Source organism: Barbatula barbatula, assembly GCF_947034865.1.
Source record: "Barbatula barbatula genome assembly, chromosome: 19".
NCBI lineage: Eukaryota > Metazoa > Chordata > Actinopteri > Cypriniformes > Nemacheilidae > Barbatula > Barbatula barbatula.
The window spans coordinates 2,989,136-3,013,481 of record NC_136782.1 but is presented as its reverse complement, the minus strand read 5'-3'; the positions used below and the strand labels follow the sequence as shown (position 1 = coordinate 3,013,481).

Here is a 24,346-nt window from a genome sequence, read left to right as displayed (position 1 = left end):
ACAGTAAGAAAGACAAGAATAAGAAGAAGGTTCAGCATTTGAATGTTTTCTAAAGTAAATGATTCAATCAATTACATCTCCAAAGTTATTATCTTCATTAATGTACCTATAGGTGTTTGACTCCTATAGAAAGCCTGATGGGTCATCCACACTGGAGACGGACCGAGGGTCTCTTATGACAACCAGATACACCTTACACAGGTCAAATGAGATGTACAGAGGACCCAGAGCATAGAGGTCTTAGACATGGTTATCAAAGTACCACACCTGTGTCTTCTTATATGATGTTTTTAAAATGAAAATTTGTGAAATTTGCCACAGAGGATATGTTTGTGTGTTTAAGAAGATTCTCAATGTGTATTTTGCTGAAACATCACTTATTGCAATTATTATTTTTTGTTTTGTTTTAATTAGATTTTTGGATGCAAATAAATCCAAGACGTATTTAAATCCAACATCTATTCTATAAAATTAACCATTATTGTAAAAACGTACTTTATCTTGTAAACAAAATGTGATCAATCCAGAGACCTTTTTTGGAATAAAAGTGAAAAACATCTTTTTAATCTAACTAAATGTTATTGCTGACTTGACATTAAAGACTTTGTACATGTAAAACACAAACGGTCTGTGTTGTACCTTGATAAATCACACATCTTTGGTTTATCTGTGAAATCACAGGTTAAAACCTGCAAGCAAACAGAACAAGATTTCTGAGTAAAAACAGCAAATCAAAGAGCGTTTGAACAAAAGAACTGCATGAAATGAGACACACCCAAATTCTTCTTCCATTTAAAGATGATACCAGACCTGCGCTGAGGGGGGAACCGGATTGTAAAACTGGTTTTGTTGGTTAATCCAGTTTATGTGTCCAAGAACATTTTCAAACTTTCATGATAAGTTTACTTTGACTTACTTAAATTACTCAAAAGCAGGGCCCCATGCCTGCCTTACCTGCCCCATTCCTACGCCTCTGGTTGTAAAGTCTTCATTATAGTTGTGGCAAGGTAAGAGACACTACGGACACAAGACGGCAGATGTAAACAACCCCAGAGGGGAATTTTATTAGGACAAGTGTAGAAAAAACCACAATCCAATGGTGACAACCCAGGGTGCTTGTGATTAGGAAGCTGCCAGTCCGTGCTCGTGCCAATAGTGCAGTTTTTCCGTCCTCGCGTTACTCACTGGACTCTGAGGGAAGAGAAGAGAGTGTTAGTTCTTTGGAGAACAAGCCTCCCTCAGTAGTGTGTGTGTGCAGTTTATATGCCCGGTAGTTAATTGGCATCAGGTGTGGTTGATCAGCATTAGCTGCCAGGCCATTTCCCAGGTGATGCTGATCCTGAATCTGTACCCTCCGCCACACTCCCCCCCCCCAGCATCGACCTAGTATCCAGGCGTCTTCTGTGGGAACCTCGGGGAGAAAGTGAGGGTGGGAGGGGAATGTTGCCTGACAGACCTGCCCAGCCGGACCACATTCGAGACAGCCCGTCCGCGTTGCCGTTCGAGGTCCCGGCTCGATGTCGTACCGTGAAGTGGAAGTCCTGGAGCGCGAGGAACCATCGGGTCAGCCGTGCGTTGGTGTCCTTTGCTCTTGACTTCCACTGTAGGGGGGCATGGTCTGTGATCAGGGTGAAACTACGGCCCAGCAGGTAGTAACGCAGCTCCAAGTCTGCCCACTTCACGGCAAGGGCCTCTTTTTCCCGCGGCGTACCTGGTCTCGGCCGGCGTCAGTTTTCGGCTTATGTAGGTGACAAGGTGTTCTTCTCCTTCCTGGATCTGAGATAGGACGGCCCCCAGGCCAGTGTCAGAGGCGTCCGTCTGGAGGAGGAACGGGCTGCTGAAGTCCAGGGCGTATAAGACCGGCGACGAGGTGAGGGCTTGTTTGAGGGTCTGGAATGCCGTTTCTGCCTGGTCCGTCCACTCCAGGGTCTCCGGTAGCCCTTTCTTCGTCAGGTCTGTCAGGGGGCTGGCTATCGAGGAGAAATGAGGAATGAAACAGCGATAGTAGCCCGCCAACCCTAGGAATGCACGCACCTGAGTCTTTGTTGTCAGACGGGTCGCCGCCCGCACGGCCTCTACCTTCTTTTCCTGGGGTTTGATGAGTCCCCGACCGATCTGGTACCCCAGGTACTTGGCTTCCGTCAGACCCAGGTGGCACTTCTTTGGGTTGGCTGTGAGTCCAGCCCGACGTAGCTCGTCGAACACCCTCCTGAGTCGGTCCAGGTGTTCCTCCCAGCTTTCAGAGTGTACCACCACATCGTCTATATAGGCTGCCGCATAGTTCTGGTGGGGTCGTAACACGATGTTTATCATCCTTTGAAACGTTGCCGGGGCTCCGTGTAGGCCGAATGGTAGGACTCGGTATTGCCAATGGCCGCTGGGGGTGCTGAAGGCAGTCTTTTCTTTGGCCTCATCTGACATGGGCACCTGCCAGTAGCCCTTGGTGAGGTCAAGTGTCGATATGTACCGAGCCCTACCAAGGCGATCAAGCAGCTCGTCTACCCGCGGCATGGGGTACCCGTCGAACGAGGAGACTTCGTTGAGCTTTCTATAATCATTACAAAACCGGAGGGTGCCGTCTGGCTTTGGGACCATCACAATCGGGCTGGACCATGGGCTACGGGATGGCTCAATGAGCCCTAGTTGGAGCATCCGCTGTATCTCTTCCTCGATAACCAACCGACGGGCTTCTGGTACACGGTAGGGCCGTTGCCGTACAACGACTCCAGGCTCTGTCCGGATGTCGTGTTTAATCACATTGGTTCGACCCGGGTGCTCTGTGAACACATCCTTGTACTGACGGACCAAGGCTTCAAGCTCGGTCTTCTGGGCCGCTGACAACTGCTCCCCCAGGTCCATGACTGGGTCGGCCTCCTGGGCATATGCAGCCACTTGTTCCCGCTGGGCGACCCACCTCTTGAGCAGGTTGATATGGTAGATTTTCTCCTCTTTCCTTCGTCCAGGCTGACGTATTCGGTACGTGACTGGTCCCACCTTCTCGACCACGGAGTATGGGCCCTGCCACGACGCCAGAAACTTCGAGGTGGAGGTGGGCACAAGGACGAGCACTCGCTCGCCAGGATGTAATTCTCGTGCCTGAGCGGGTCGGTCGTATACCCTCTGCTGGGCGCGCTGTTCCTCTCAAGGTGTTGTCTCACCAGGGGCATCACCCTGTCGATCCGTTCACGCATCTGTCACATGTTCGATCACCGTCCGATGGGGCGTAGGCTGCTGTTCCCATGCTTCCCGTGCTATGTCCAGCAGTCCTCTGGGCTAACGGCCGAACAGCAGCTCAAACGGGGTGAATCCGGTGGAGGCCTGGGGAACTTCCCTGACCCCAAATAGGACATAGGGTAGCAAGAGGTCCCAGTTGCGCCCATCTTCAGCTACCACTCGCCGTAGCATCCGTTTAAGGGTTTGTTTGAATCGTTCAACCAGTCCGTCCGTCTGTGGATGGTAAACTGACGTGCGCATCTGCTTGATCTGGAGCAGCTGGCAGAGGTCCTTCATCAGCCGGGACATGAAGGGAGTGCCTTGGTCCGTCAGGATGGCGCTAGGGATGCCCACCCTGCTGAACAACATAAAGAGCTCCTTGGCAATGTTTTTCGCGGTGGCTTTGCGCAAGGGGATGGCTTCAGGGTACCGAGTGGCGTAGTCCACGACGACCAGGATGTGTTCATGGCCCGTGGCGGACTTCGGCAACGGCCCTACCAGATCCATGCCGATCCGACCGAAGGGTACCTCAATGATGGGCATCGGAATCCACGGGCTGGGGGGCGGGCGCGAGGAGATGTTCGCTGGCAGGTAGGGCAGCTTTGGCAGAAGCTCCTCACTTCTGCATCAATCCCTGGCCAGTGGAACCGGTCCCGGATTCTATGTAAGGTGTTCTGGGCCCCCAGGTGTCCTGCCATCGGGTGGGAGTGAGCCAGTTCGAGGACCGCTTCTGTCGGTCAGGAGATGTTTGAGTTCCCCCCGCCGCTGCGCGACACAGTAGAGTAAGCCGTTTTTGACCACGAAGTGGGGGAGAGGGTGAGGTGCAGGGAGTCGATCTTCTCCCTCTAACACTCGGACCTGGTTCCAGCAATGCTTCAGGCGCCCATCTTCTCGCTGGTCGCGACCGAACGTTCCTCCTGCGGTGACCTGGTGAAACAAATCCATAAATACATTACGTTGGGGGTTATGGCACTCACCCTCCCTCTCGCTGCCAGTGGCCATGAACGATGGCTGCTTGTCTCGGGTCCGTGGTGCTCGACGTCTTTGGCGTCCCCCGTTGCCCCGCTTCTCCCGGACTGTGGTGGCAAGGAGTCGCTCGAATCCGGGCCAGTCCCGGCCCAATACCGGGAGGTGCTGGACAATGCCCGCCTCGATCTGCCATGTCCTTGGCTCGGCTGTGATGGCCACCCGGCGTGTTGGCACATGCTGGGTGTCGCCATGGACACAGGTAATCGGAACGGTGGCTTTGCTGTCAGGTAGCGGCCGTGCCACAGTGGGCTGGACCAGGGTGATGGCACTGCCTGAGTCAAGCAGGGCCCGGTGTGACCTCTTTCCTATCCAGATGGCTCTTATAGGTGCTCCCTGGGGCATGGTGCGGTGCATGGTGCATCCTGTCACCCATGCACGGATGCCGGGGGACGGGGGGTTCGGTGGACATGGGTTCGTCCAAGGGTTCAGGGGCCGGCTGCCTACTCACTGGTCGGATAGTACCCTCCGGTCGTCGCCTGTCAAATCCACCCCTCCGGGGTGCCATCCTCTCTCTCTCTCCAGCATCTCGGGCGGATGAGGCTTCCGCTAACTCCACAGCCTCTACCAATTCTTTCGTCGTCTTCGGGTTCATCATGCTCACCGATCGTTGGAGATGTCGGGGAAGGGCACGCAAGAGACGGTCTATCATCACCCTCTCTGCGACCTGCAGTGCTGTGGAGTCGTCCGCCAGCAGCCAGAGGTGAACTAGGCGCGTCAATTGGGCGACTTGCTGCCGTACCGGTGCGTGTTCGTCATAGCTCCATCTGTGAAACTGTTGAGCTGCGCAGGGAGGTGATAACCCCCCTCGGGCTAGGATCTAGCTTTTCAGCACCTGGTTATCGTCAGCCTGTGCAGTCGTTAAGGCATAGTATGCTCGCTGCGCTTCTCCCGTCAAGAAGGGTGCTAGGATGCGTGCCCATTGATCATTCCTCCACCCCTCCCTGGTGGCGATCATTTCAAATGTATGCAGATACGCCTCAACGTCATCTTGGGCCGACATCTTCGTCAATAGAAGAGCAGCCTGGTGACGGGGTTCGGCTAGTGGCGCTCGTGATGCTGCTGCTTGGAGCTGTTCACGCTCTCGGTCGACTTGCTCTTGTCTGGCCACCAGCTGTTCAAAGCACTGCTGCTGGCGGACTGACACCTCCGTGAGTCGACGTAGGATTTCCTCCATTTTAGTCGTGGAGAGAGAGAGGCGTGTCCGTAGTTCCTGAGACGGAAATAAATCACAGATGTTATGGGGAAAAAAGATTTCCGCTGGCTTGAAGGTCTCTTACCACTATGCCCGCATTCTCCACCACTTGTGGCAAGGTAAGAGACACTACGGACACAAGACGGCAGATGTAAACAACCCCGGAGGGGAATTTTATTAGGATAGGATTAGGATTTATTACATAGTCTACCAATCAGATAGGTGAATTTCAGGTTACTTCATTAATGTTCATGAGCTGGACGTGGATGTTTTCACACGCATGTGGGTGGAGGAACAATGGGGTGGGTTCACAATGAAAAACACAAATCATATAAATACTTTGGTAAAATAAATCAGATGATACTGAGAGCTGCTTCATCATGGAGTTTGATCTGGACTCAGGTAAACAGCAGACTGATTGATAATTTTTTTATTAATTGGTTTCAAAAGTCAACTAATAGTTTTATTCCCCCTGTGTTTTACTTCAAGCTGTTGGAGGTAAAGAAGGAGAACTAAAGAAGGCAGAGGGCCAAGAGGTGGCGCGCATCTTTGGGTTTGGAAAAAAGAGGACAAAGAGAAGGAGAAAGAAGATAAAGATAAACAGAGCAAAGACAAATAACTCAAACATTAAGAATGCACAGACAAGTTGAGAAAAAAGATTACAAATATAAGAATAGAAATGATAACAGGTGATAATCATCATATTCATGTGAAAAACACCATTGTGTGTGACTTTACACTGAAAGATGGGAGATTTTGATATTAACTGTGAAAACATGTTGATGTAAGTGTTAATCTGAATCTAAATCTCCCATGGTATCAAAATCCATTCATATTTACATTAAGATCAGCCATAAAGGGGTGAAGGACTAAATTTGACAAAATTAAGTGATAGACACAACATTTAGCATCTATCTTTTAAAAACAGACCAAACGATCTAAACAATTATCTAAATATAAAGAAAGAGAATGTTCTCAACAGTAACTGAACATAGTTTAAGTTTGAGAATCTTGGCAAATGTACATGACAAGACAAATTGAGCAAAATTATTTATTCAAATGAATAATTTGACTTTGCAATATTCACATTTGATGAGATGAAAAGCAGATTCAGAACCCTAAAGGTGTAATAAATTAATGCTGTTGTTACTATATGTCATTGTGTCTTCAGACCGATTTCAAAGAAAAGTCAAAGAGAATGAGAAATCTAAAGACAAAGACAAGACAGATAAAGAACACAAAAAGGCCATGGTCATGGACACGGTCAGGACACTTGTCTTCATCTTCATCCAGTGACGAGGTAAACCCTGTGCTGTTACTCCTGAGGATTCTGGAAAGATTTAATTGAGCAAAACACGATTCATATGAAATGTAAAGTTAGTCTCAATGGGTGAAATCATCCCTTTCTTACAGTCACAATTGTGTTTTTCTTATGTGCATTTTAAAGGGAACCCGGTGTATAGAGAGATGTATGGCTTAATGCGTTGTAATAGCCTTAGACTACTAGCATTTGTCGTTAGAAATACATTAAAAAAAAAAAATTATGATGATGATGTAAAATGGTTACACGCACAGCTAGGCAGCCAAACTAAACACAGACACATGAATCAGTTCTTCAGTAAATATAAGGTTCTGTAGGATAATATACTGTATATATATATATATATATATATATATATATATATATATATAATGTTAAAATAATACAACAAAGACGCTCTTTGGTGTATTTTCATACATTTTAATATTGTTTGTCAGAAACAATACAAACATGCATATTTATAACCAAAATCACTTCGAATTTATTATCTACAGGATGTTTTAGCCATTAAACAATGCATATTATCCAGATTTTGACTTTTTGATGTTGATTTTTCAACATAACCTAACGTTATTGTCTTCTCTCCCTCGGTCATTAGCTGACAGGGGCTAATATTCATGTGTGCTCTAATACAGAATAAATAATCAAAACCGCAAGCATCGTGTTATTCTGTTTATCAGCATATTCACATAATGTATAAAGTAAACGATTATGTTGGATGCGGATGTCTTAAATAGTCTTAAATGTCTTAAATGCGGTAATTTAAAGCTTTTAATGCACGCTTACCTTGAACAGAGGCTTACTAATACTGAACGAGTTCTTCTTTTATGGCAGTCAGGCTGGCTTGTGTCAAGAGGACAAACCGCCACTTACTGTCCCTGTGTGTTTATATATCTGATCTTAAGTTTTATGCGTCATATTTTACTGTTTTATATGTAACCAGCTCTACTCGCCCTGCTCTGCACAGGCCTCGAACCAACGTCAGTCCAGATGGGAGACGGGCACTCTTACGAGGAGGCTAAAGACTGCAGAGTCTCTGTTTGTTGGGCAGTGAGGTTTACACACCGCATAATTCTTTGGAAAATGTGTGTGCTTCGCTGTTGTGAGAGAGAACAGGTTAAGGTTGCAACCATTTGACATCACAGATTTTGACGCAAAAAAATGGCGGCCTCCAAGAATAAAAAAAGAAATTATAATCATATTTATTTTAAATAAATTACTCATTGCTTTATGAGATGGATGTTCTTGAAATGACTTGCATAACATAACATGTGATGTTTCAAATCATTCTCTATGCAGTCTGTGTCGATATTTGTTCTTTATATGGACTGAAAGGGGTGAAAACCCACTTTCGCAAAGATAGAAGGGCAGTAATGTTTTCAAAGCGCAATTGGCTAAGGCAGGATACTCCTACGCGCTAGGCTATCCAGAAGTCTGTCAGTAATTTTTGTGCAAAGTCAATTCTAAAAGATTTCAATCAGATTTGTTGTGTTCTTTATTAATCTGCATGTTAACAGAAGACACATAAACAGAGCTATTCTCATGTTCAGACTCTTAACTCGGCTGTTGTCCTATTCTTTACACCCCATCTGGCCCATACCAATTGCATGAACAATTTAGGGGAATATTGGACTAAACCATTTGTTGTTTATACTACATCTCCCCATAAGCTCAAACAGCAATAATAACAAAACTGGGGATAAACACAGTACAGCTACAGTAGCCCTTACAAACGTGAACAAAACACATCTTGCAAGGAGTCAAATAAACATTCACTGTGAACTGTAGCATAAACACTTATGGAACAGTAAAATAAACATCTGTCATGAACAAGTTAGCATGTTACAACTAGCATGTTGTATTTAGGTAAGCAAATAACCACTGAACCGCACTGGTCGCCTGTGCGTCCACCTCAAGTTTTGAGGATCTACATGTTCTGCTACAACGTTGCCATTCATGTCATCATCAGTATAAACTGAACAGTCAGATGGTGGCTCATAGTTTGCTTACCTGTCAGGCCTCAGGTGCCGTCTGTTCCTGCGGTTGGTTGAACCTGATTGTGTGACTACATCGTATGAACGTGGTTCGTCTCTGACTCTGACCTCTGTTGCAGGTTTCCATGAGTTTTTTCACCTTTCTAATGTTAAATAAGGCATATCGACATGACCACGATATAATGAGGCATATCGGCATGAAATAATGTGACAACTTGCCCTGCTTTTGGTCAGAGTTATTTCAACATATTTTAAAAGTGTATAACGGTGAAAATGTTTCGTAGGTTTGTGTCTGTACAGAAATTGATGTTCAAAACTGAACTGAGAAATATGATTCAAATTTTGGGACAACTAGCCCTGGTCTCCCTTGTTTTCAATATACCATAAACATCACGTGAAATGTACTACAATTACATTTTAAGACTGTGTAAATGATGTTAACATTTGAAAAATATTTGTCTATATTTGTAATAATATCATAAATATAATTAAAAAATAAAAAGCGTGTTCACTGGGATCGAACAACGGGAAAAGCAAATTTGCTCTTGTGTATCATTTTAAAGCCATTTTCTGTTTGTAATTTGTGTCATGTTCTTAAAAATAAAAATAAATGCTTTCTCATTTTGTGTGTGGCTGTGGATAAAAACATTTGCTAAATGAATGAATGAATGAAAATAATATGTCTGGTGACAAAAACATTTCTTTAAAGCAGTGACATTGTTATCTCATCACTTATGAGTTGTGAAGTGATTTTTACTTTTAGATTTGTGCCAAAAGACACATACATCTAGTTCTGTTTCACACAGCCTGTGGTGATTTAATCAAATATTATTAAAGCAACCTAAAGCAATGTACTGACATGAGACGCCTAAAGACGAGCATTTAAAACTATAATCAATTTGAATAGGCTGCTTTGAGTTATATGCCTATTTTTGTTTGTTGGTTGAAGTATTAAAATGAAAAACTGAAATCGTTACCTTTGCCTTAAACATACAATTGCAGATTACTTTTCTTTGCAGAATATTGTATTATTGATACATCATCGCATAGATGATGATATATAGCCTAATATAATCAGCCTATAACATGTAATGTGTAACATACAAAAATCTAACTATATCTGCGTAAAGCATAAGCAATTTATTTTGCGTATGACAACATAACGACATCGCGTTTTAACCAATCGCGTGGATAATCAAACAACGTAATGAATATTCATGACGCACACGCTCACCTGCTCAGGTGGAGGGAGGAGAAACTAACTTAAAAACACAAGTCGAGGAAGTCCTCTGAGACGAGCGGTCAGGTTAGAGTCGGAAATAGTTCGTCATGTCATTCGATCTGAACGCAGGTAACTTTACGACATTCGATCGGTATTTTATCCCTTCATTTCACACTGGAATGACTTTAATTATCTGTGTATATTTCAGCTGTTGGAGGCGACGAGGTGAAGAAGAGTGAAGCCCAAGAGGTGGAGGGAATCTTCGGATTTGGAAAAAAGGATAAAGACAAAAGCAAAGATAAGGTGAGCGTGTTTAGTTTTTATAATCCATTGAAACAATTGAATCAGAAACAAAACGATTGACCTTCAGATCACATGAGTCGATAGCAGTTTCCTGACTGCAGTGTTTTCCTAATACAGTAACATCAACATGGCAATCTGATCATATTACACATAAAATGTTAAAAATACTCTTATATAATGTTATATGGCTATTTTCTTTACATTTATGCATTTGGCAGACGCTTTTATCCAAGTATGGGCAATCCCCTGTGATCAAACCCACGACCTTGGCATTGAGAGTGCTATGCTCTAACCACTGAGCTATGAAAACCGACCTGTTCAGATGTGTTTATCAGACCTCAGAGGTTAATATTAGGGAGAGTTTATAGATAAAGATGCAGTCAAAATGTGCATCTTTTTCAAAATGTATATTGTTTTAAACATTTAGAGTGATTCCAAAGACAAGGAAAAGCACAAAGACAAAGAGCATAAAGACAAACACAAAGACAAAGAGCATAAGGACAAGCACAAAGACAAAGAGCATAAGGACAAGGACAAGAAGAAGAAGAAAGATAAAGAGCACAAGAAGAAGAGCGGCCACAGTTCCAATTCCTCCTCCAGTGATGAGGTAATACACACACACACACACGTTTGTGCTCAGATGTTATAAGTGTATTAGGGATTAAATAGTGTTTGAACTTTGATAGAAGTGATCAAAGTTTGTGTCTCATTCTGTTTATGAGCATTAAACACACCTGTGACCCCAGAGAACCTACGGCAGCTAAATGTCATGACCAAATGGACACGGGTTGGGCTCCATAAACACCTGATAAAGCTTTCACGTAAAACCGGACTATCTTGAGGTGTGGTCCTGACATGTTTTAGACCCGACTAAGATTATTCCACCCCATGCAACATTTTCACGTTATCATGATTCTGAGACACACCCCTAAAAGAGTTACAAAATAACTGCACTCTATTCAGGTCTTTATACAAACACGCTGAGTAATGATGCGGAAAGCTTGACAACAGAACCGTAACCTGTACTGTCAGTATGCAAATGTTTTCTGCCGCTGGAGAGAAGTCAAGTATTCTCAGTCACGGACCGCTATGGTCTCACCGCTGGTAATGTTGACTGACTGGTTTATTCAAGTAGTTGTGTTTTATAATCGCAGTCACGCTCACAACAGCGTTCAATAATGCTGCACCTCAATCCAGACTTTGGGTGGCCTGAACACCCTTGATGTATACCCATGATTCTTAGTCTTAACCCTTGGAAAAGTCAAAAATCAATAGGAATATATTTGGCAGATGCCTCCACCGCAAATTAAAAATGTATGAATGTGCAATGTTAGTAGAGAGAGGACTTAAAATAAACTGTATAGGTATCAGTCCAGTGAAGGGATTTTGGTCGTGTCATTTGCTCTTTCAGAATTCAGAGCATGTGCTGCTGTGTGTTGTAGTGAACTTGTGTAGGTGGTAACAGCAGACAGTCTGTCAGTCAATGCTCACTGCCGAGAGATTGACAGATCTTATAAAATCTCACACTGATACCGTACAGACTCCAACACTGTTTATTATGATCTATTTAGTTAGGATGCTGTGATTTCAAGCAAATATGTGTTTCTTTTTAATTGTAGCAAATATCTAGACATTAATTTGTGCATTCTATGACTTGAATTTGACCATATATTTTCCTTTTCGTCTTTTCTTTTTGTAGGACTAAAGCAAGACTGGGGACATTTACGCAATACTTGATTTGTGCATTTAAATGTAATTTATCTAGTAAAACACAATCTGATCATCTTTAAAATCAATTGAGTGTCAATGGAAAAGCCCCAGGATGCAATTCAAAAGACCTCCACAAGGTGACGTCACTCACATGTGAAATCTTCATTGTCTCTGAACACTGAAGATTCTGTGGCCAATCTTTATTTTGTGTAAAAGTGCTTGCTGATTAAATAAACATGGCTCCTTAAATATTTTGGTTCCATTTTGTCTTTTATAAAACGCATTTTGCTGGCTGATGGTTGGTGAAGTATTACTTTGAGTTAAGGTATGGTTTAATATTTAAAAATGCATATATTATTGATCTTTTTTATTGATGCAAAATTGACCCTTGTTCATCATTGGTGACTGTTATTACAAACCGTAAAACGAAATCACAATGCTTCACTTTTCTCAATCCAATCAAGTTCCATAAATATTTTTGATATTGTGTATTTGTCACATTATGGGTTGTGAATTGCAATCTTCAGACAAGCATCTCTTACCTACGGAACAAAATTCCTTTTTTGGGTAATTTTCTGCACAGATATTTGTTCAGTTCAAACATTGTGACCGGGTGAGCATGACGCAGTATTGGCTGTGCTCTCTTCAGTCATAGAGAAGCGTAAATTATACAACCAAAACATACCTCTGTCCCAAAAACTAGCCAAGTCCACTTAAACAATTTAGCATAACTGATTTTCGACTCTTTGCTGAATGTCACTAAAGAGAAGATTGCATGTCCATAATTTAGGTTAAAGCATAGATATTAAAATGTCTTCCTGTGTGACATTCACAAATAGAAAAACTCTTGGTGACCGGCTTGACCGCATCCTCATCCAACACAGTGAAGCTTCATTTTGCAGGTTTTCCACAGATCTGTCTTGTTTGAGAGCAATTTGTATGCTTATTCGTTTATGTTTGAGAACAGTATAGATAATTCACCTGAACAGCAGGGCTTCAGCTTCCAAACTGTGTTTTGGACCTCCATTGCTGGCCTGAGAATAAACTGTGCCAGAGATGAGAGAACCGACACATTGTTGCCCAGAGGCGGAGAAGAGCGAAATCTCTGTCCATCAGACAATGACACGTCTTTTCTCTCATTCTGTGCCAAATGGATACAGTAAGGGAAATAACTATTTGATCCCTGCTGATTTTGTAAGTTTGCCTGCTTACAAAGAAATTAAGGGTCTATAATGTTTTTGGTAGGTCTATTTTAACTGATAGAACACAAATATCACCCCAAAAATCTGGGAATAATATATATATATATATATATAAAGGTTGTACATTTATTTGTATTTCAGTCAGTGAAATAAGTATTTGATCCCCTACCAACCAGCAAGAATTCTGGCTCCACAGATTGGTTATGTGCCTATACGGACCACAGATTAATCCTGTCACTTTAAGAAGGTACTCCTAAATCAGCTGATATAAATGATGCCTGCCAACAGAATCTGTATGTTCCAGACCAAATAGGTTTCAAAGGATGTCAGGGACAAGATTGTAGACCTGCACAAACCTTGAATAGGCTACAGACAGAAGCTTGGTGAGAAGACAGCTGTTGGTGCGATTATTCAGAAATCCAAAATAAATATTAATTGCCCTTGGCCTGGAGCTGGGGTAAAGATGATCATGAGAAAGGTTAATGATCATCCCAGAACTACACGGAAGAAGCTTGTTAAAGATTTCAAGACAGTTGGTACCAGTTAGCAAGCAAACCATTGGTAACACGCTATGCCACAATAGATTGAAATCCTGAAGCATCCGCTAGGTGCTCCTGCTCAAAAAGGCCCACCTGGCTCGTCTGAAGTTTGACAATTAACATAAAAAGGATTCATAAAACAAAAAATTGCCTCCTGTAAAAGGCAAAAAATTAAATTTAGGCTTGTTTAGACATTCTGAGATCAGTGAAGTCTGGTCAGAGAACAGAACATCAGCACATTTTCCTCAGAGATCTTTTTATTTGTCAGCTTGATGCTAAACAGGTTATATTGATTCAGTTCCAACAGTTTATTGATTAGTTTTAGTTTTCAAATGGTTACCTTTTGTGCTGTCTAAATTAGAGCCCACTGTGTAATGATTCATTTATGCGTTGTGCATTCAAATGTACATGCATATACAAAAAACGTAATGCCAAGAAATTAATCATATTTTTATCAAATGTACAACCTTTTTTTTTTTGGATGCTTTACTAAAGATTGAGGTGACAAATGTTTCCCATGATCTTCAAAAAGAGATGTCAAGGTGTACGCTTAAATATTTTATTATATTTTTGAAAATTTAAAGATAACTTTAATAATCTTTACCATAATATTAGCAATATTATTGCAATTTTGAAAGGGAACTATTTTTAGAAACGAAGAAGTCACTGTACAGTCATATATATCATATACTTAATGTGTCTGTTAGGCCTATTTTGTTTTTCAAGTAAAATCCTAACCGCACATGTTATTGACAGGTCTTGTTAGATTCCCTATTAGACTTCCACAGTCTCATTCGCATCCATCCTGCGCGGTCACCACGGGGCGCAGCGCCGCCGCCATACGTACGTCCTTGCGTGCGCGCTGCCTCTAGTAGGCTAAACCAGAGCAGGGCACTGTTCCCTCGCGCTTCGGATGGCGTCGGCGGTCTTCAGGCAACCGTCAGTCAGTGAGGTTCTCAATCACGGCGGCAGCGGTAACGGTCTTCTCTCGGATCCGGTCCATGTTTTTCCAATTCAAATTGTGAGTGTGTCATGGATAGGAAGTGTGGTGTAGTGGAAAATGTTGCTTTTGTTATTTTGTCTGTAATAGATAAGCGATAAAGTTAAGGGAAAGTCATGTTGTGATAACAACAACGTAAATGTGTTTCTGGTTGTTTAATTGTTCCAAAACATTTACAAATATGTATTATCAAAACTGTGACTGCCGCTGCCATTCACAAAAATATCAAATATTATTATCTTCAGCTGTGCATGCCGCCAAGAGCCGTGCCCGTGGAAGTTGCAGACTTTAGGATGCACGAGCACCGCCTTCGCTCCGCCAACGAAGCGTCCCACGGTTTGCTTACCGCATGCTTCCCATTGAAAATGAGTTTTTGGGCGTGTTATTTGATTACACGATCGTTTGTATCGCCATAACGCAATATTTGTGGCATTAGTTACGTGTTTAAACAAATGTTTTTGTAATTTTTGAGTGTGTAATATTTGGATGTGTGACAGAATTTTTTTGTTTTAGTGGAACTGCTGCCAATTTGAGGTCAATAAATACATTTTAATCCCTAATTATATATCAGTGTTATTGAATTGCTTTTATCTAACAACTTTTGTGGCATACATATATTTATATTCCATCCAGTGTTGTATAGTGTATAACTGACATGTATATTTACGTTTTCATATACAACTTAAAGGTCACTGCAAATACACTGTATATTACAGCCTACTACATCACTTATGTCTTCTATAAGTTTTAATACTGAATTTAAAAGATGTTGCCAAAATTAAATGTATTTATTGTAAAAAAGGGTTTAAACTATGTTTTCATGCTTAAATGTAACCATTATGTCCAATATGCACATATGTATATAAGGGAGCAATTAAAGTCACCCTTAAAATACCAAAGGACATTAAAGAGACTTTTTACTGACTCAGAAAGCAGAGATGAACAGCCCATAAAAGGACAACCTTTCCCACTATTATCTTAAGGTACAGCTTCTTGCATTGAACAGAATAGAAAATTGTGGAGTTTTCATTGTAATAACTTGTATGATATCATATGGAATGTACACAGTGGTCAAACGTTTAGATACACCTCGCAGAATCCTGAGAATGTTTTAATAAAATTGTATTTATTTAAATAAGTGTAATCTTGAAGATTTGTTTTTAATATATATAGACCACATCATATAGACCACAACACAGAATAATAACTGAAATTATACAAAATAATCCTGTTCAAAGGTTTACATATTGCCTATTCTTATACTTTATGATATACCTGGACAATCAATTATAGTTTTTGTGTTGTCTGACTGAAGAGTTTCTTGTTTGTCATGAGCCATTTAACTTGTACACTGATCTTCAGAGAAATCCTCCAGGTCTGATTTTCAGCATCTTCTGCATCCTCTGTCCAGCAGTGACTCTGATGTTGCGATGATCTTTACACACTGACATATAATAGTATGTATGAGTTATTGTTGTCTGTAAAAATGAATCTTACATTATATAGTCACAGCTGGACATTGGTCAAACACGCAGAAAATGCTGTGAAATCAAACACCAGTGAACAGTTTAATGGACCACCAGGACAAACAAGAACCCATTAAACAACTATCACAAAACCACACACATTGATTTTCCAGGTAACATTATTAATAATCAGGTGTATGTAGACTTTTGACCACCATACTGTATATCTCTTCATAGGCTTGTCTAATGTCCAGTGCAAATGTCAAAGCTTCAGATGGACTTTAAAGTAAACGTAAGACAATAGATAGTGCTGTATAATGCTTGATAATATTCAAATCATCCTCTGTGTGATAAGAGGAAGCCAATCGAAGGCAGTACATAAAGGTTCTTTGACAGTTTAATAAAAACCTTCTGAGTGCAATTTACTGTTTCACCTTCGGAGATAAAAACCGCCAAAGTTAAAATGGGGATTCTGGGACGTAAAGATGAGATGACATTTTGTTTCACATTATAAGTATTATCCCCGTTCACGTTCCATAGATACATGGTTTTGTGCATGCACATTGCACCACGGAGCTCTTTTCATTCCCTAAGGGTCAGCAACAGAGACAACGATAATACATTTCAGACATGAAAACTGCAAATATATACAAATAATCGCATCTTTCATTTTGCCTATTCTCCTTCATTCGAGAGCTGAGCCATGTACAAACTGCTCCTTACCTAATGAATATTAATTAGCATAGGCAGTCTTTGTGAGTGACAGAATGAAAGCCACACCCCTCTGTGCAAGTATAAATGAACTGACCCCCATCTGAGGGAGGAGACTCACCTGAAGAAGAGATGGAGTCCAGTCAGAGCTCAGGTAACTAAATGTCATAGTGTTGTAACTATTTGTGATTTTTTTACACACATATATATATGAATATTAAATATATATGGGGGAATTTTAACATTTGATCTACGGTACTTTATATTCATGTTTAAAAACCACCCAAATGTAAAATGCATGCTTTCTGCTACTTAGAGCTTTTGTTCATAATCTGTATAAAGTTAGTTTATACAATAGTTTCTGACTACGTGGGATGGAACCCATGACATTGGCGTTGTTAGCTCCATGCTCTAACCACTGAGCAATAAGAAAGCTGTAATAAATAATTTGTCTCACAATAAGACAATATAAAATAGTAAAGATGTTACTTGTAACTCAAAATAATTTCTCTCTAAATGCATTTTTTTTAGTTGAGGAGCCAGAAGTAGGCGTGGTTTTGTCTCCGGTGGATCCAAAAGTTCAGCGTTTGAAGGATGGAAAGGTACAAACACGGGTGGAGGATGAAATGCCATATATTAAAGATCTCATTCCTTTTCATTATTCTGCTTGGTAAACATGAAAATTCTAAACACACTGGCCTGAAATCTTCAACCTAAACATTGTGTTTGGGATATCGTTATCGTTAAACTATCAGTTAAATTTTATGACAGTATGACATTATGACAACATGTTCACAAGACTTGAAATGTAAATGCAATATATTTGACGACAGATTTTAATGTCATGGCATCTGTGAAACACAAACACAAGGCCTTAAACAAATGCTAAGTGTGTGATTTAAACGCTGTATTCTCTTCTTCAGGATTGTCTCGGGTCATGTGACAGCTCTTTATCTTCATCTGACAGTGAGGATGATGATCAGGAAAAGAGAAAAAAGAAAAAGAAGAAAAAAAGAAAAGTCGGCATATAATGTTCCACTCGGCCATTAAACATGATTTGGTTTCATACACAAACAAATATTTTATTTCAACTTTATACAGAGTAAATCTTCTCCACTTCAAGCCACAAACATCAGTAGAAATTTAGGAATTTCTGCTTAGCAAAGACTTTAAGACAATATACACAGTTCAGAACATTTCTGTCTAATTGCTTTGAAATGTGCATTGTGAAACATTTAAAGTTTCAGTCCCCCAGGACAGTTACACAAAAATGTGAAAAGACAGGTTTTGATGTAATAGGTCTGTGTTAATCTCTATAATAATTATGTTACTGCACACAGAAATCCAGCTCATCTTCCTCCTCATCATCATCCTCAGACTCTGACAGCAGTGAGGTGAGTGAGCATATTTATACGTTTTCTACTTTTACATGTTCAGTGAACCATTATGGGATGTCAGAAGTGACACTGAGTTCCCTTCTCTTTGTGTTGTTTGTGTGGTTTTTTTAGGGATATTCAGGGAATTTATTAGGGAAGAAAAGTTTCTATCAACATTACAGATCAGATGTGTTTGTTCCTAGTAAAACTAAATTAGATCATATTAAGTTTAAATGATCCGATCAAACTAAACATATTCATTTTTTATCTAGATATGATAAATGTAGACATAAAATCTGCTTTGCTTTGGTCATGTTAAATGCTCATCAAGTGCATGACTGCTTACACACCAACCTTTCAAGGTTATGTTGTTTCATACGGGAGAAGAGCTTCAATTAAAGGTTGTGTCATATGCAGAATTTGTTGTGTGACTCGTGGCTGATTTCGTAATTATAAAACGTGCATTTATCACACAACAACATCTGATTCATGATGTATCAGGGTCACATAAGACCAATACCACAGTAATACACTTCTTTCTCTACAGGATGAAGAGAAGAAAAAGAAAAAGACAGCAGACAGTGTCATGAAAGAGTGTATGATTCCTGTAGAGACAGGTAAGACAGATTCAGTACTCCTGACAGTTTCACCTGCAGGTGTGTGCGCATGTGTGCATGCGTGTGTGCATGCTTGTGTGTACATACCTGTGAGTTTGTGACCCAGGTATACAGTTCAACATGCAGTGCATTTTATCAGTTAATTTTTACTTCCTTCTGTTAGTGACATAGAGAATCTAAAATCTGTAGACCATAATGCATGTCTGCACACTATGGGCCCTCTTCTACACCGGGTGCAGACAATCTGCAGGACAAGCCGGATTTGTATCTTTATGTCCAAAAAAATTATCTTTTACACTGTAATTAATTTGTATATAAATATTTGGCATTTTTGTCTGCTTCTGCGGGTCCCTCTGTGTGTAGTAAGCAGAATGTAGGAGCGCTGTGCACCCATCTACAGTACAGGCGCATATTCCTATCGCGCTCTTTAGCAAAAATAAAATTGCGCCATTAACTTTAGACTAGACCGGGTTTCAGTTCCTCAAAATAGCAATGCACCAGCAATGTGCCTGAGCACACCTCTTTTTAAGGCCAGCACGCCCATGGGGGCACAAATGAGCGCAAATGCATTTGCTATTTAAAATGAGCTATTTAAACAACACTGAACTCCATTGACTTCCACTGTATGCAAGGTTAATTTAGTTTTACAAAAATTAAAACTTTGAAATCGTTTTTGTTTATTGAAATCTTGGCCTAAACAATTATTGGAAAAACTTAAACAAAGAAATTATCAGAAATAAACTGGAATTTAAAGCACCAAAAATTATAATATTAAACATAACTAAAACTTAAACTAAAAATAATAATAATTAAGCTTATATAGCAATATGAAACAAACAAATACATATTAAAAGACAAAAGCATATAACAAAGTTGCAAAATATTTAACTAAAATTAACGTAAAAACATAAAATCTAAAAATAAAAGCAAATTTAAAAATATGAATAAAAACGGCATAAAACTAAATTAAAATGTCTGATTGTATGAACACAAAAACCACTGAGGTTTCTCAATATATCGTCTGTTGGGGTCCACTGTAATAATACTATGATTTGTATGTCAGTATGATTTTGTGATGTTTTCCACTGGTCTGATGAAGTGACGTATGTTCTCCATCAGGTTTAGGAGGAGATGCTGCTTTAACTCCTGCAGGAGAACCCAAAAAAGAGAAGAAGAAAGAGAATAAAAAACTCAAAGATAAAGTAACTTCCCATTCCTTGTGTTTATGGAAAATCTAAAACTTTTGCTCATTTGCAGTAGGTCACAAAAACATTATTCTTAAGATATTCCTTAGATGTTTGAGTATACAGTATGTGAAGCGATGAAATTGCAGCAGTGACATATCCGAAGTTCACTGTGAACTGTACTAAATATAGAAAAAAAAAATGATTTGAAAAGTGAATACTGTATTTTTTTCTTGAGCATCATATTATATGGTTATTTTGACCTGACAGGACACAGTAGCGACTACTTCAGACAGCGAGGATGAACAGAAGAAAAAGAAGAAGAAGAAGAAAAAGAAAGAAAAGAAGGTATAAATCATAATAAGGTTAAAATACTTTTTTACTTTCTCAGTGAACGTGAAACAACTGTCAATAACTGTGTTTCAGCACTCCAACTCGTCCTCCTCTTCTGAAAGCTCATCCTCATCATCAGACAGTGAGGATGATGAAAAAAAGAAGAAAGATAAGAAAAAGAAGAAAGACAAGAAGAAGAAGAAGAAGAAGAAGAAGAAAAAGAAAAAGAAGGCATGAAGATTAATTTCTTCATCACACATGTAGGTGAATGTGAAATGTCTCAACATCTGTGTGTGTTTCTCAGGACTCCAGCTCATCTTCCTCTTCTGAAAGCTCATCTTCATCATCAGACAGTGAGGACGACAAGAAGAAGAAGAAGAAGAAGAAGAAGAAGAAGACCAAGAAGCAGGAGAAGGTTCATGTAGACAAAGTGTTTGTTGTTGTAGTTTGTTTGTGTTGTTTCATGAAAGCTAAACTTCCTCATATGTTGTTTGTTCATCTGTCAGGAGTCCAGCAGCTCTTCTGACAGTACCAGTGAAGACAAGGAAAAGAAGAAGAAAAAATACAAGAAAAAGAAGAAAGACAAGAAGAAGAAGATGAAAGACAAAAAGAAGAAAGACAATAAGGTAGAGTACAGTTTCATTAAGATCTATATTCAAAAGAATCATTGTTTGATTATTAAAGTCAAAATCAAATAGACATTTACTTCTTAATAGAAACAAAACACAATGTTGTAAAAATACTTGTGAGTTTTTGCCCTGACCATGTGACCTGGATCCTATCAGCTGAAGAGTCATTTCAGAAAATGTATTCAGAGATAAGTCAAGATAAATTTCTCTTGGTGGATATGAGAAGGAGTCAGAGTTATTATATGTGGATGTCTTGTACATTAATGACAGCATCACATTCTCATCACACAGGACTTAGATGGCAGAGAGGAAGATAAAGATGAAACAACATTATTCAGAAAACATCTGAAAGCTCCCTGTTGTTGTTTGATTCACTGCTCATGTTATGATCCTTGATCTCAGAACATTTTGTTGTGAAGTAAGGTTTTTTCAGACAAAACATCCATGTCATTGTGCGTGATTTTCTGTTAAAGGTGCCAAAACCAGACAATGAGAAACAACCAGAAGATAGTGTGGCTTCTCTTTCATCCTCATCTGGTGAGCGCTCTGTTTCTTCACATTTTACTGAAGTTTAATCCGGTGTTCAACTCCCAAATCTTTAGTCCTGAATCTTGCTTGACGGTCATAACATTAAAACTTTTACAAGGATTCATGAAAGTGAGTAAAACCTTTACATTCGTAGGGAAATCTTACGATACATTACCTATGATACATTATCAACATATTACATTGTTTTTTAAATTCAGTTTTATTTGTCTAGTGCTTTTCATAAAATAAGCAGCTTTACAGAATACATTTTAACAGAGAGGAAACAGAAAAGCAGGAACATGTGCAAATTATGTCATTGAGAAGTAATGGCAGTTTGCTTGTGAATCTAAGTGCAGTTCACTTGAATTGTGTAAGAGTAAATTCATTCTGTAAGATTTCTTTGTCAAGTATTCATAGACAGCTGGAACCATCAATGCACATAAATCTATTTTTACACACATCAGGATGTATTTTAGTTAAAAAATGTATAATGGTGGTGAGGTGAGTCGAGTCATTAGAATTCTACTTCCTATTGTTTCCAGCACTTCCTGTTGAGTCTTTGAGTGGCCACATGTGTGATGAGAAGACCGAAGGTGTGAGCGACAAACCCAAAGACAAAAAGAAGGTGAGATTTGAGGTTCACAGTGACCGTGAATCATTACTGACATGATTCATAATCTGATATTTCTCAGACACTGTTAAAGTGACTGATCTATTTCATTTAAAAGAATGATATGAATGCATCACATGTGAAGCGACTACAACTGTATTAATTTAATGTGGACTTATGGACATTTGTGGATATGTCCTACTGTAAATCATGTCTCTGTAAGATTGACCTTTGAGATGGCGAGTGTTTTAAAACACATGGTTGTAATTTTCAGGATTCATCATCAGACAGCAAAGACGACAAGAAGATGATGAAGAAGATGAAGAAGAAGAAGAAGAAGAAGAAGAAGAAGAAGAAGAAGAAAGTGAGGGTAAGAATTCTTACTGTATTTATTGTGTCTGCTTACATTGAGATTCCACATGTGTATTCTTGTTCCTGACAGGACTCATCTACATCTTCTGATAGCTCATCTTCCTCTTCTGACAGCGAAGAAGACCAGAAGAAGAAAAATAAGAAAAACAAAAAAACAAAAAAGAAGAAAGTAAATAATAAATATTATTATTATTTCATAATATGTTATGTGTGTATTTTATTTGCTTTGACTGAGAAATCATTTTGTTTCAGGGCTCATCTTCATCATCTGATAGCTCCTCTTCCTCTTCTGACAGTGAAAAAGACAAGAGGAAAAATAAAAAGAAGAAGAAGATTAAAAAGAAGAAAAAAGTGAAGGTATGAAATATTTACTTCATTTAATAATTTATTTATTTAATGCAATTACATTTCCTGAGATTTTACAGGAGTGTTCTTGCTCCTGACAGGACTCATCATCATCAGACAGCTCCTCTTCCTCTTCTGACAGTGAGGAAGATAAGAAAAAGACGAAAAAGGCCAAAGTAATTATTATTTTTATCGTTTGTTATTAATTGTATTCAATTATTGTATTTTTTGCATCTGTTTGGATGTGAAAATAGTCTTTCTGCTTGTGTTTATTTTCAGGAATCTAAAGAACCAGCTTCAGATAACAAGAATGCTAAACAGGTACCAACCAATCCAAACTCAATTATGTTTAATATGAATTAAACTACACCTCAAAACTCTCTTTATTACCAATTGGGCTTCTTACGCATTGAGGAGATGATTTACTAAAAGATATTGAGGCAATTAAACATTGCTTTCCTGATTTTCTACATGAATGGATTACTGGGGTTTATATTCTTTTTGTTTATCTCGCTCATGTATTTCACTTCAAAAGAAAGCAGGAGATGAAGAGAAAGCCAGGCTGGGGTATGAGGGACTGTCATCAGATGGAAGCATCTTTATATTATCAGAACGTTTGAGTGATTTCGGTCAGGGGTCTCTGGCTATCACTTCTGAACCTCAGAGCGGAGCTCCACAGGAGAACAGCAGCGCCTCCTCCGGGTGTTTGACTCCTGTAGAAAGCCTGATGGGTCATCCACAGGGAAACACACTGGAGACGGACCGAGGGTCTCTTATGACCACCAGATACACCTTACACAGGTCTAATTTGACATACAGAGGACCCAGACCATACAGGTCTTAGATGTGGTTATCAAAGTACCACACCTGTGTCTTCTTATATGATGTTTTAAAATGAAAATTTGTGAATTTTTGTCACAGAGGATTTGTTTGTGTGTTAGCGGAGATTTTCATTGTGTACTTTGCTGAAACATATCTGCAATTATTTTTTGTGTTTTTAATGAGATTTCTGGATGCAACACACATGAAATAAATCCAAGATGTATTTTAATCTGACAGCTGTCTGTGTTGGCTGCAAACTCGAATTAAAACATCACTACAAACGTACCATCATTATTTCTGTTTAAATAAAAAACATTTATTAAAAAGTAATAATTACTGTAAAAACTTACTTTAACTTTAACTACTTTAACTAGAAAGATGTGATTGTGAAATGTGAAAACTATAATTTTAAGCTAACAAAATTATTTATTGTAAATTATTATTTATAGTAAAGTATTGTCATTATTAATTACTTTGAGCATGTAAAACACACATGAGCACAAGATCTAAATCTACACATGGATCTGTATTACATTTACGCATTTATGCATACTTTTATCCAAAGCGACTTACTTTGCATTATCCTATACATTTATACATACGTAGGTATGTGCACTCCCCTGGGATC

At 39.7% G+C, this 24,346-nt stretch overlaps 2 protein-coding genes across 2 annotated transcripts; both read left to right on the top strand.

Annotated features, from left to right (window-relative positions):
* The first annotated feature begins 9,989 nt into the window (after positions 1 to 9,989).
* On the top strand, positions 9,990 to 12,235 carry LOC306908225 (uncharacterized protein). The gene is made up of 4 exons (XM_079480912.1): positions 9,990 to 10,100; positions 10,180 to 10,274; positions 10,702 to 10,881; positions 11,974 to 12,235. Exons 1-4 carry the CDS (start codon positions 10,079 to 10,081, stop codon positions 11,977 to 11,979), a joined length of 303 nt encoding a protein of 100 aa, XP_079337038.1. The 5' UTR covers positions 9,990 to 10,078; the 3' UTR covers positions 11,980 to 12,235.
* Positions 12,236 to 17,019: 4,784 nt separating this feature from the next.
* On the top strand, positions 17,020 to 24,039 carry LOC306909031 (uncharacterized protein). Its single transcript, XM_079482372.1, has 18 exons — positions 17,020 to 17,056; positions 17,434 to 17,504; positions 17,826 to 17,921; positions 18,243 to 18,296; positions 18,826 to 18,895; positions 20,015 to 20,097; positions 20,350 to 20,427; positions 20,506 to 20,643; positions 20,717 to 20,827; positions 20,919 to 21,038; positions 21,515 to 21,578; positions 22,112 to 22,194; positions 22,454 to 22,549; positions 22,622 to 22,720; positions 22,804 to 22,908; positions 22,998 to 23,072; positions 23,176 to 23,217; positions 23,432 to 24,039. Exons 1-18 carry the CDS (start codon positions 17,035 to 17,037, stop codon positions 23,738 to 23,740), a joined length of 1,716 nt encoding a protein of 571 aa, XP_079338498.1. The 5' UTR covers positions 17,020 to 17,034; the 3' UTR covers positions 23,741 to 24,039.
* The last annotated feature ends 307 nt before the right edge of the window (positions 24,040 to 24,346 follow it).

Bases quoted from the DNA above. Each gene is read 5' to 3' on its own strand.
- LOC306909031 (XM_079482372.1), top strand. From the start codon at position 17,035: ATGGAGTCCAGTCAGAGCTCAG. The intron at 18,297-18,825 runs GTGAGTGAGCAT...CTTTCTCTACAG, and splicing joins CAGACTCTGACAGCAGTGAG to GATGAAGAGAAGAAAAAGAA. The intron at 20,644-20,716 runs GCATGAAGATTA...TGTGTTTCTCAG, and splicing joins AGAAGAAAAAGAAAAAGAAG to GACTCCAGCTCATCTTCCTC.
- LOC306908225 (XM_079480912.1), top strand. From the start codon at position 10,079: ATGTCATTCGATCTGAACGCAG. The intron at 10,101-10,179 runs GTAACTTTACGA...TGTATATTTCAG, and splicing joins GTCATTCGATCTGAACGCAG to CTGTTGGAGGCGACGAGGTG. The intron at 10,275-10,701 runs GTGAGCGTGTTT...TTAAACATTTAG, and splicing joins AAGACAAAAGCAAAGATAAG to AGTGATTCCAAAGACAAGGA.